The following is a 12,217-nucleotide window of genomic DNA, read 5'->3' on the forward strand; positions in this document are numbered from 1 at the left end:
ATCCGTTGTCGTAAAGACGGGTCTTAACGCAATATTACTTGGGCAAACTGGCGTAAACTACCGTGAACTAACGCAAACGAGCGTGACGCGGTCTGAAAGCAAAGTGGCTCCCTCTGTTGCGAATTCACCGATTCCCTTTCACCGATTTTAGGCGAAAGTGTTCTCCGATTCCGCTAGAGATCCTCCCGGTTGAGAACCGTTTTTATCCACGGAGAGTCGAACGATCGACGTGGACCAAACTCGTCATCGTTTATTCGAATCGAGAAAACTCCGACACGATGAATTATCAGAAACGTTGCTACATACGTTTCGTGGAATGGTTCGAGCAGCTGCAAGTGTTGTTAGTAACCCATTTCGGTTTCTACGGTTGTCAGAGAATGCACCACAATTTCGCGAAGGATGTCCTTTATCGGCCGTTAATGTGGTCGCGTGGCCGCAAAGGCGCACGCGCGCGCTGCAATTGGCCAACGTAAAAATATGCTCTCACTATTGTCTCAGCGTTGGGATGCCCTTACGTTCCCGTATGAATATGACTATGATGATACCTGGTGCGTGTGGGACGCTTTGTTCCTCCTCGTCGGTCTGTCTCACCCCACAGTGGCGTAGGACTCGAAAGAATCGCGCGCAGAGCTTCGAGAATTTTACGTATTGTTGGTAATTTCGACAACGTAACGTGAGAATTAGAAATTTTTATTTTTCGTTTCGTAACCTATACGATTAGTATTTCATCGAAGTTATTTTTCTTGGGTAGGTACTCTAATTCTGCGTCCTCGTAAAATATCTTATTTTTTGAAAACGAACTCGTTTAAAATATCGACCAATGTTCTCCACTCGTGTTGTATATCTTACCTCGGTAGTGGGGAACTTGTTGTAAATTGTATTTACAACTTTGCGATCTATTTCAGATCGCAACATATCCACCCAGTCAATTGCAGATCGAAACTATTCGATCGCGTTAGAATATTAATCCGCAAAATTAAAAAAAAGTTTTTTGTTCACCAGCGCGGGAACATTGTAACATTTCATTCTAACTCCGCTAAAGAACTCATTAGCGAGGTTTTTATCAAGCGAATCCTACCTTAGACGCGACTCAACGTTTAAACGGTCCCATTTAAGGCGAGTTCGCATCGTACTCACCAGTGAGAAAAAGATCTCACGAACTGCCATCTATGGGTATTAGAACGTAAATTGCGCGGACAATTATTCAACATCTTGTTGTACAATCCTGATGGAGAAAGATTGATCTTTATTGTGTACAGTACTCGTATAATATTTGTCGAAAGAAACGAAGCTATCGTAAACAAAAGACATCGCGACTGTCGCGCGAAAAATTTTTCCTAACGCGTCGAGGATCTTCGCGTGCATTTCACGGTTTCGCTCTCGAGGATATTCCGTTGATCGATGACGACGCAAAAAAGTGCGACGGGTCTGGCGGCAACATTGTCTCCGAAAAAAATAAACGTATGCACGCCCATTGTGTGAATACAAGCGGCAGAACACCACCAGAAGGGTTTTTGTTCCGACGTATGGCGGAACATATGCGCCGACTTGTGACGCGTCGTTCACACAACGTCGCGTCCACCTTACCTTTGTCGTCGCAACGAAAAGGAACGCGAGGCTTCGGTAAAAATGCCAGACCCTTTTCACTCTCGACGAAAACATCCTCGTGAAAGCACGATTATCGCGCCTGTCACTTTTCATTGTCGAGAAAATATTCCTGCAGCGTTCACAATAACACGAAAATTCGCTGGCGCTACCGTCGTGCGAGGTTAAGAAGCCACGAAAGATCGGTGACAGTTCTCCTCGCAATATTATTTCAAAGTCGTGTTATTCTTCTCTCTCGTCATTCTTGTTATTGTTATTATTATTATTCGCTTTTATTTCGCGTGTCGCGAGAAAATATTCCAATCGTTTGAGCATCGACAATAACACGAAAATTCGCAAGTGTTGTTGTCGAGAAAGGTTAGCAATGACGACAATATTTTTTAGGTTATTTTAAAATCGTATTGTTCGAAAAGTCGTTTCGTTTTCCAAAATGGAGAATGTATAATTTAATAAAATGTTTATGCGCTCTAAAAAAAATCGTGTTTCATTTCCACCAAAAAAAAAAAAAATGAAATGACTTTTCGAACAACCTAATATTATTACAATGCTCTTATCGAGCATGTTATGAGAATGTGTACAATATCAAAACGATTACCTAACTACGTAAAGGTATTGAGAAGAGGTGGTTCGCAGAGGTAGCTCTATTTCCAATTTTTCTCTTTAGACGATATATTGCGCGATAGGTGCACACGTCTCGATATATTGCATCAAACCACAATATCATCCTGGAGACAGTTAATACTGTTGTCAATATTCGATCTTGCACAATAATATCGATCGTGTGTGGGTAGGTTAAAGATGCAGTCGCACCTAACCTCAAAGTAATGTACAGAACAAAGTGTCGGACGAGACAGAACCGAACGGAGAACCCAGATGAAAATAAAGTTCGTCCGTGGCTCTTTGTTTACAGAGAAATTCTTTCCTTCGTCGGCTTTGCCGCTCGTCGAGGAAAAATTATCGACAAGTGCCGATTATTAATAGCACAGTATGTGGCCGTGGTCGTCCTCGAGCGCGGATTTCGCAGAATGATCGTCGAATGAATTATTTCGTCGCAGCCCGCGTAATTGCCACGTACTGAGTAGTGATAAATAATTTGCAAATATGCCACGTGCAGCGACAACATAGTGCGCAGGGGCGGGATCGCGACGTCGATATTCGCCTTGAGATTTATCGATGCGTTCGATTGCTATTGCCAAAGTCGACCTCGAGCTCGCGTCCTTTGTCTTGTTCGATGTTTTCAACGAACGAACAAAATAACGCGTACATCGACATGCATCGTTCTATTAACTCGCCTGTCTCGTCCTATCCACGATGAAGGGAATCACACGTTTCGATCGAAACGATGGGGTTTTCTCGCGACGAGATTTATCGATTCAATTTGTCGACAGAACTCGTGGCGAACTTTCGACAGATGAATCTGTTAAAGATTATAGCAATTAAAGATCGAACACCGAGATTTGAAACGTTACTGGCCTTGGTCCTCGATTCTTTTCTTCGTTGGGATTGTACTTATAATCAGATTCGTTGTTTCGATTTATTAAATGGAATTGTTATTCCAACATTCAATCACTTCTACGGAATGAACTTGTTAAGTTATTTTGTTCGATAATCTTTAATCTTGACCGAAGAGTCAAGAATTGAACATTGAAATTGGGGAGATGTCTGTTGTTGAATTTTTAGGTTAGGTCGATAATGGTACGCGATTGTACCTTGACTTTGACGATTCTAGAAATATGTTTGATTTAATTTTTCAATTTGGGCGGAACAAATCACTGCTACTATTATTAGTATTATTGAATGAACATTTCGAAACTTTCGTCGTCGAGTTGAAATTTACAAAACACTTGTAAGTTTCGAGTGCTCGCGAGATCCTTTTCGAAAGAACAAGGAAAACGGGACAAGAACAACAAGGAATAAATTAGCAAGGTGGGGGAAAACACGTTTGAGTAACAGTGCAAAAGGCAAAAATGTAAGAAAAAAATCGAGACTGAGAAGTGGGGAAGGGGAAGGAAAGCTATTTACCGGTTCGATTGATTAAAACGTCGAGCGCGTCGGTTCTTTTTATCGGCAAATTAATTTATCCGAGTATATAAAGCGCCACTTTAAATCTTCAGGGCTTAATAATCAGTCTGGACGCTCGTAATTCTTAACTGTGAATCCATGGTTGGGAACAGGGGATGCTGAAGGTAAAGGGGAAGCTGGAACGTTGTTGAGAGGCGTGTCGTTGCTTTGATCGAGCCAGAAAGAACAGGAGAACACGATTTTAAAGCGCGTCTCTCTCCTACTCCACTGTTCCTTCGGTTGTTCTCTGCTCTGCGGTTTTCCTTGTTTTTCTCCCAATCAATTTTAGATCACACCCACTCAAGACTCTCGAAATTAAAAACAGATTAATCTTCTTTGGTAATTTCTGTGCTCGACGACAGTTTCTTCATCTATGTAGGTACGCGCCAAATATTTTGGCCGCAATTACAATTATTTTATAAATCCGTAACGTAGACACATGTGTTTATATCTCAATCATAGCCTTGGGTGGTCAAAATATTCGGCGTGTACTTTCTCGACAAAATTTACTCTATACTCTCCTTCTCTCTGGCAACAGAAGCAGCAGATTAGTTACAGGCATGGTGGGATTTATTTCTCGGTGACCTTGAGCGACTTAAACATTCGGCGTGCACTTTCTCGATAAAATTCATCTCAAACCTTCCTCCCTCTGCCTGACGACAAAAGCAGCAGGTTAGCTACAGGCGTAGTGGGATTTGTTTCGCGGTAACCTTGTGCGGCCAAAACATTCGGCGTGCACTTTCTCGATAAAATTCATCCCAAACCTTCCTCCCCCTGCCTGACGACAAAAGCAGCAGGTTAGCTATATGTGTAGCGGGATTTGTTCCTCAGTGACCCTGAGCGGCCAAAACATTCGGCGTGCACTTGCTCGATAAAATTCATCCCGAACTTTCCCACTGGTCACCGTTTCCTCGATTCCTCCCACGCTGGCTACCCTCGCCCATCTCTTCGGTATCTTCCGTGCGAATCACTTGGACATTCGAAGCATCTAAATTAAAGTCGTGCGCACACACGTATCAGCCACCAGTCCAGTTCTCTCGGCCGCTGTACGCAGTCGGCCGTTATTAGTAGCGCGTTATTACGCCGGCGGTATTACGTACCGACGGCAACCGTAAACGAAGGATTTTAATTGCCCCTCCGATAAAAACATTCCCGATGAAGACGTTCCAACTTCCGAGCGAGTCCTCTCGTCAGGTCGGACGGGAGGGACTCGAATTGCCGTAAACGGGTAGAGTCCACCGGACCATAAATCATCCCGATAACGATCCAATTCTGCCAGGAATCGTAATACTTCATTATTTATTTTATGCCACCTTTCATATATTACGCGCCCCTGTATAACAAGGAGGTGCTTTAATGTCGCGATCGGCACTGAAATTCTTGATGTTTCAATTAAATTTCAAACGGAGCGTAAAGCGCCGCTCGCCAATTCCGACGCACTTCATCCGGTAGCCAGGGTGTACCGTCTTGGGGCCGTTTACCATGGCGCCTGAAAGATTATGGATTCAAGACCACTGGCCGTGGCAGGAATTGAGTCGTTGTGAAACGAGATATTCTAATGGTTCGGTGGGGAAATGAGCAAAAACGACCGAATCGTTTACGATCGTAATCTTCAATGCGCGACATCCATCCTGAATCGAAAACGTAACGGAGACACCACCGTAGAACGCGCCGCGACGAAAGTAAGAGTCTCACGAGCGGACGAGGCCTACGATCACTTCTAGGGAATGCTTTTCGATATTTATGAATATCGAGACGACGACGACGATAGCCATATAATATAATATCCGTAGTCGATGATGTGTCGTTGCTACTGGATTTCTTTCTTTCGCTGTTCCATCATCGAGTATCCGTGGACCACGTTCTATAGAGTTAAACCTCCTATCATGGGATTTGTGAACCGATCGTTATCAAGCTGAACTTCCAGCGTGAAATAAAACACGGGGCATCTACAGGCATTAAAAGACCTGGGAGCAATGTCATTGCCTCCCTGGGATCTTTGTTAAGATTAAGATTAGAGATGTTGGTCGTATCGCTGATGTCTAGGGGCACTTAAGATCTCATGCACCCAAAGATATATTTTCCACCCTAATGTACCGAACCATTTTTTCAGCCTTAAGCCTGGAGACATCAAGTCTGGAGATCTTGTTCGTTTCGCTGATATTTAGGTTTAAGGCTTCCCACACCTAAAGGTGTACTTGATCCTGATACAACGAACCTTCTCCTCACCTCCTGCGATCCCTCAGCCTAATTCAAACTCCTGAATCTCGTATACCATTCTTCTCCAGGTGACAAGTCATCGATACGGTCCAACCAAAGTACCCAATCTATCCAAATGTCGAACATCTTCATCGTTCGCGACCCCTACGGGAATTGGCCAACGACCAATCCGCAATTCGACTATTTACAAATCTCCACGTGAACCTTGATGCATTGTTTCCCACGTGAGGAACGTAACCATCAGTATCGCGAGAATTCTGCCCGAGCGTTCTGCAACGGCAATTTGCATGACCGATGATCGAGCAGTGGTGCAGCACAGTGACTAGGTGCATCGTCATTACGCACTGGCCAGATACGATCAAACTGTCGGTAATGATAGTCGCGCGACCCGGCGCGCGTACGCGGAGCCAGGGTCGCGTTTATTAAATTACGTCAAATTATTGGTACGCTCCGAGGGCCGATTATCAAGGCTGCCCTAGGATCATGCGAACATGGTAGTTCGACCACGATGGTCCCTGTGATCGTTTTCCTTTTTCCATCGATTGCTACGGGTCTCGTGGCATTGGTAAAGACGGGAGCTTGCAAGATCCATTCGGAATAGGCCGACCTCTTCCCCTGAAATCCTGTTCATTGTTACACGGGACACATACAGGACGCTACAAACAGGTTTCACCTATTGGCCTGTGTCTCGTAAACCCAAAGGTCAAGTTCCTGATGAGAAATCGCGCGTTAAACTCCGGCAGCAAATACGACCCAAGAGTAAAGAATAAAAAAAAACAGCTTCGCAACTGCCGGGGGATTGGGGTCAAGGGTTAGGTTACCTACTCGTCTTCGGTGATTCGAATACGACGAAAGGACTAGTTATTCCGAGCCAAACCTTCTGGTAGTGGTAAATACTACAGTATCTACTCGTAGATACTATAGTTCGTAATCTCTACCTAGGCTTACGATAACCATATGTTCCGTAGTACCTGTGTATTTTTTTATACACCTCTGACAGACCAGATGCTCCAAAGAGAAAGAAAATGATCGAGTCTGGATTAAGGAGTATCTGCACCGACTAACTGAAGTCAGATCAAATATTTAATAATCGACAGTATTCTGAACACCTGTGGTGTCTATAGTTCAAGAGGTGAAACACTATGCCTATCCGTAGTCGCGATCCCCTCTTGGACAGGGTTCTTTGCCAATCCAAGGGTGATGATCTAATTGATACCCGTGGAGAGATACGACCAAGTATAGAGCCTGTTGCCTGTAACTCGACAGCCTGGAAAAGATCCCTACAGTGGGTAAAGTCTCATACCCCTATCAGTCCGTCTCCCTTAGACTTTCCCCTTCGGTTCCTCGACGTGGTATTACCTTACGCGCTAATCTAGCTCGAATCCCTATTTTGCTCGCTAATGGCCTGCTAAACAGGCTTGGATCAGCTCGTCGTGTGCCCTGTATAATCGGAGCTCGGATAATCGAGAAACCATAAAATCGAAGCCAGGTCTCGATCAGGGTCCGACTACTTTATTAGATCATCCTCGGGAGTGGACAGGTTGAGTTTTATTATTTGCGCTGTTTTTTTTTTCTTCTTTTATATATATATTATTTTAATCGAACACAACAAAACAAAGACGTCGAATTGACGCGATCGATCTCTGTTTTCAGATTCGAACCGACGAAGGGCTGAAGAAGGCAAAGAGCGGTCCGAATGGGGCGCCATGGATCTCCGATGTCTTCGACTAATCAAAAAAAAAAAAAACTCGTAGCCAGAGCTCAAGCAACGACGCAGAGACGGACCTGGGTCCGTCGACGATCCCACCATTTGTCCCTTTAATTAATTCACCGCGACAGCCATTCGAAACCGTAGCTCTCGAACTACGGACACCATTTCCGACACGGTCGCGCTTCTGCGCGAAAAATCGCGACACACGCGCCATCTAGCTAGACAGGACTGTAGTCGGAACAGGATACCGCGCGTTGTTCACGATTTGGTCCATCAGCGAACGAACGAAGTTTCGTGGCTTGGTGTTGGTAACGAACGATCTGAATGAACAGAGAAGGCGAGTTTGCGAAATGTTCGTCGCGCAGAGGATTCGATTGTCTAGAAGAAAACAAAAGGTTACGATCGTGGAAAAGAAACAAAAAAAAAAAAAAAAATAGAAAAGGAGATCCTCGTGGCTACGAAGCGAACAGTTCGCGCTCAGAGACCAAACGAAGCGACACACTCGATGCAACCTAGGTAGACACCTGACAACCCGGTGTCCATATCGGATACTACGAAGACCCAGGAAACCGGTTGCCTTTACGTTCGAAACGTAACAAATTAGTCGAAATGGGTCTTGTCGGAGTCTGGATACGTTTCGTAGCTACGGTGTCTCTTTTCGGTTCGGCGTTTAACCCACGTTCCATTCCTCGCGAGGTTAGAGTACACTCAACGATTTTAACGACTGAGAAGATTTGTAACGGCGACTGGATAACGCTGACGTAGAAAGTAAGAGGGGTTAACATCGATCGCCGAGATTGCACGCGAGCGTACGAGGAGACCTCCAGCGGATCACGAGACCGCCTCTCAGGAAGGGGAAAGCGACGCGAGAATTTTTGAACGAATCGACGACGTGGCCGTCGACTTCGAGAGCGCTTCTCGTGACGCGGAGAGATCACGGAATCGCCAGGCACGCTACTTAGCAAAGAGAGAGAGAGAGAGAGAGAGAGAGAGAGATATTCCACGCTGAAAACGCGCCGTTAGTTTAATCTACTAGGGAGCGTAAGTTAAGGATACGAATGCCATAATAATGACCAAGTTTTGTGGTTGTACTTAAGTCATACTTTTACACGTTACTGTTTACGTTTTAAGGGCTAATTAAGCACGTAAGTTGCATAATATTCCATTAACGGAGTGTCTTGTATCGAGTTAATTGTTAGGCCTCTGTTTTTATCTTTTTTATTTTGTTTCTCTCGACATTGATGGTTCCGGTACCCGGACGATTCTGCGGATAGTCGTCGACTTGCTGGAGAGAAATTCGACGAGAGGAGAGAGACTCTGTGTGCCTTACGCACTTCTCCTCGTTACGGAGAAGAATGCTACGAAGAGAACGCTGTATCTTTTTTTCTTTTTTTTTTTTGCGTAAGAATTGATTACGATCCTCGACCGGTGGAACCAATATCGAAATTGTATCCGATACTATGACTTCGTGTGCCTCCGATTGGTCACAGTGGTCCTCGATTCGTGGTTACGCGTATCATAACCTCAATCCGTCGACATCGAGCGCCAACCGCGCTGAGAGCGGTGTCGAGCGAATTTATTATTGGGAATTTTTCGATCTCATCGATTTCACGGTCTGTACGCGGGCGCCACCGCTCCACGCAACGAGCATTTCGCGTACTACCGGTCGAGGATACAGCGAGTCGGTGTTCACGGTTCGAGTAAGGAATCTCTTCGCAACGAGGACCGCAGATTTCTGTTATCAGTGCATTTACATCCGTCCCGGCGATTCCAGGAACGTCGACGAAGGCCTGTGACAACCCGAGATTGCGCGAAGGAACCGCTTAACGAACTCTTTATCGGAAGTCAGGTATCGAGACCGCCTGTCGGTTAATGGTCCTGGCCACACGACGCGCCCTGGACCTTGGTCTCACTTTTGTGATTATTATTTAAGTACATGTTAAGCGTAATGCTAGGTTAGGTTAGGCTTTTTCACAATATCTCCTTATGTTCTTATGAGAAATTTTCGTTCTCCGTCTTTTCTCGCCGGGAAGTACGCTACGAGCGACTCGAAACGAGCGAGCTATGTACGACCACGGTCCTGGCGGTATCAAAATCAATGCCTTAAGAGAGGGCGTGTAGGTTATCCGAGGAACCAAGCGAGAAAAGAGTCGTACGTTTATACATTTACAAACAAACCAAGATTTATGGGGGACGACTTCTCCCCTCCTCCTACTTCCGCTCCCCATCTCCCCCTCCCCCCTCCATTCGCCTTGGAGTACGAGGCGAGATAAGAACACGTTTAATCCGTACGACGTACTAGCTCTTACAAGTTCTGTAACATAAGTTTCTAGCCGTAACGTTAAGAAGGTGTAGATTTTTGATTCTCATGATAAACATTCTATTTTGCGTAATGAATCTGAGGAGGAAGGCACTCGGTCCCCTTTACGACGGAACTCTGTGCGCTATAATCGTTCGCGAATCGAGAACGAGTATCCCGTATGTCGACGTTCGCCGAGATTTTGCCAGGAGAACGAATTGCAGTGCTGTCAGTGTTTACTTTATCGCCTAAAAGTCCCCGATCTGTCTCACTCCTTCCCCCACCCGTACACTCTTCCATCGTGCACACGTAGCACTCGTAATATTTTTTTTTTTGTCACGATTTCTATCTTTCCGTTTCTCCTCATTACGTCTAGTTACTCACAGGGCATTGGATGCATCATTGTCGGCATCTCCGCGTTGCATTTTATCGACGCGAGATGGCGCGTCGGTTTTATATCGGTGGTTCGTGTTTTCGTGGCGAAATGCTTGATGCGTAAGGGTCGAGGATCGTTGTGCCTTCGAATGCGCACGTTAATACGTTTAACGATCGTAAGGAGGGCAGACATCCACTTTGTGATTCCGTAAGCAGTTGTTCAGTGTTTTTTTTTTTTTTTATACTTCCCTTAATGCTTATCTAGGATAGCTTGTGTACCCTACAGAGTGTTTCAATAAAATTGACAATGAAATCAATCGATCCTGTTAACAGATTTAGACGTTCCTGTGTTTCCCATCGTCTACACCTGAGGTAAGAAATATTTTCCAAACTGTGATACGAGCTGCGAATCCAATTACTTGAAAATAATATAAATGCTCCGCTAATCAAAATTACGAAAATTAAGAGATTATGTAGTTTACACTGTCTAATAGTATAATTATCGCAAGATAATTTAGCACTGTAAGGAGAATAGTTTATAAACTACCTTTCAGTTCTAAAGAACTTTAGAAAAATATCCGCATCGATACAGATTATGTTAATTAAGTATGAGTTAAACGACAGTAGGAAAAAGTAGTTCCCGCGCTTACTTTTGAATGTTCGTTTCGAGTTCGAGTATAGAATCGCGTGTTCGATATATAGAGAGATTGATCTGCCGTCTAGCGGCAGAACGATGTGCAAAACTTAAAAATGACGGTTGTGCGCGATATGAATTCCTGTCCTGTCGTATTATTCGTTCGGCGTTATTGTTTAAATTTTTAAACGAAAGGTATTGCTACTGCATGAACTAAAATTGTCATCGATTTATCGGAGTGGGGTTTTATAGAAAGTTTATTGCGCGTAATTGTTATCTAAAGGGGGGGTGTTATCAAATATTTAGCGCGTATGACGAGTCAAATTCGCGAAAATGGCACCGCGTTACGAAAGAGTGGTTTTATGTCGCGGCACATCGGAAAAGAATGATTCGCAAGAAGCTTATGTGCAAACATTGAAAACTGCAGGTTATGCCTGCGATTCTTTACCTACTTTATGCTTCAAGTTCGTGAATATATCGGAACTGCAAGCATGTCTTTCTACGCCGCACTCGTATCATGGTAGTAATACTTCTAACGCTCTAGTTCGTTACAGATGTTAATCATTTACAATCAAATACTTCCTTGATCCATTGTATATTGACATTGTGTTAACAGGACTCATCTTGACAAGTCGACGTGCAGTGGAAGCGATTATTCTTGCAGCTAAAGAAGACAGCAACATTCTACTCCCCTGGAGGAAATTGAAAGTATATTGTGTAGGGCCAGCAACCGAATCTTTTGCCAAAAGTCACTTAGGTTCTGAAAACTGCTTTGGTAGCAATACAGGTAATGCGAAAGAACTAGCAGAACAATTAATTGTCTCTGTTGAGAAACGGTCAAAGCCTTTGCTGTATCCTTGTAGTGAAATTAGTCGAGAGACAATAGAGAAAATTCTTAATGAAAATGAAATATGTGTTTACAAGATAGTTGTTTATAAAACTTTACCTAGTGAAACGTTAGAACAGGATTTGTTAAAATTCATGGATAACATCCCCAAAATATTTGTTTTCTTTAGTCCTTCTACTGTAGAACATATAGTAACTTTATTAAAAAAAAAGTCTTATAATACAAGTAAGGTAAAAGCAGTTGCCATCGGACCTGTGACTAGGCAAGCACTATTTGATATTGGGTTAGAATGTTTTGCTACTGCGAGCAAACCTGATCCAATATCTTTATTGGAAGCTATTAATGATGCTGAGAAAAACGAAGTTAATGAGAGCACTGTGTGAAGAAATTCAAGAAATCATGTGATATTGGTTTATTGTTATGTGTAAGTATATAAATCTTGTTAATCCATAAAGACTATTTAAT

At 43.8% G+C, this 12,217-nt stretch overlaps 2 protein-coding genes across 2 annotated transcripts in view; both read left to right on the forward strand.

Annotated features, from left to right (window-relative positions):
* Sano (CABIT domain-containing protein serrano) overlaps window positions 1-10,582 on the forward strand; it is a 65,547-nt gene extending 54,965 nt beyond the window's left edge. The window contains exon 4 of the mRNA XM_076310241.1: window positions 7,540-10,582. The gene's annotated coding sequence lies outside the window, so the exon portion shown is untranslated. The remainder of the gene's footprint in view (window positions 1-7,539) is intronic.
* Window positions 10,583-10,700: 118 nt separating this feature from the next.
* On the forward strand, window positions 10,701-12,216 carry Uros1 (Uroporphyrinogen III synthase 1). The gene is made up of 2 exons (XM_076310254.1): window positions 10,701-11,425; window positions 11,522-12,216. The coding sequence occupies exons 1-2, from the start codon at window positions 11,239-11,241 to the stop codon at window positions 12,133-12,135; spliced, it is 801 nt and encodes a 266-aa protein (XP_076166369.1). The 5' UTR covers window positions 10,701-11,238; the 3' UTR covers window positions 12,136-12,216.
* Window position 12,217: the final 1 nt, after the last annotated feature.

This window comes from Ptiloglossa arizonensis, chromosome 4 (genome assembly GCF_051014685.1).
Source record: "Ptiloglossa arizonensis isolate GNS036 chromosome 4, iyPtiAriz1_principal, whole genome shotgun sequence".
Classification (NCBI taxonomy): Eukaryota; Metazoa; Arthropoda; class Insecta; order Hymenoptera; family Colletidae; genus Ptiloglossa; species Ptiloglossa arizonensis.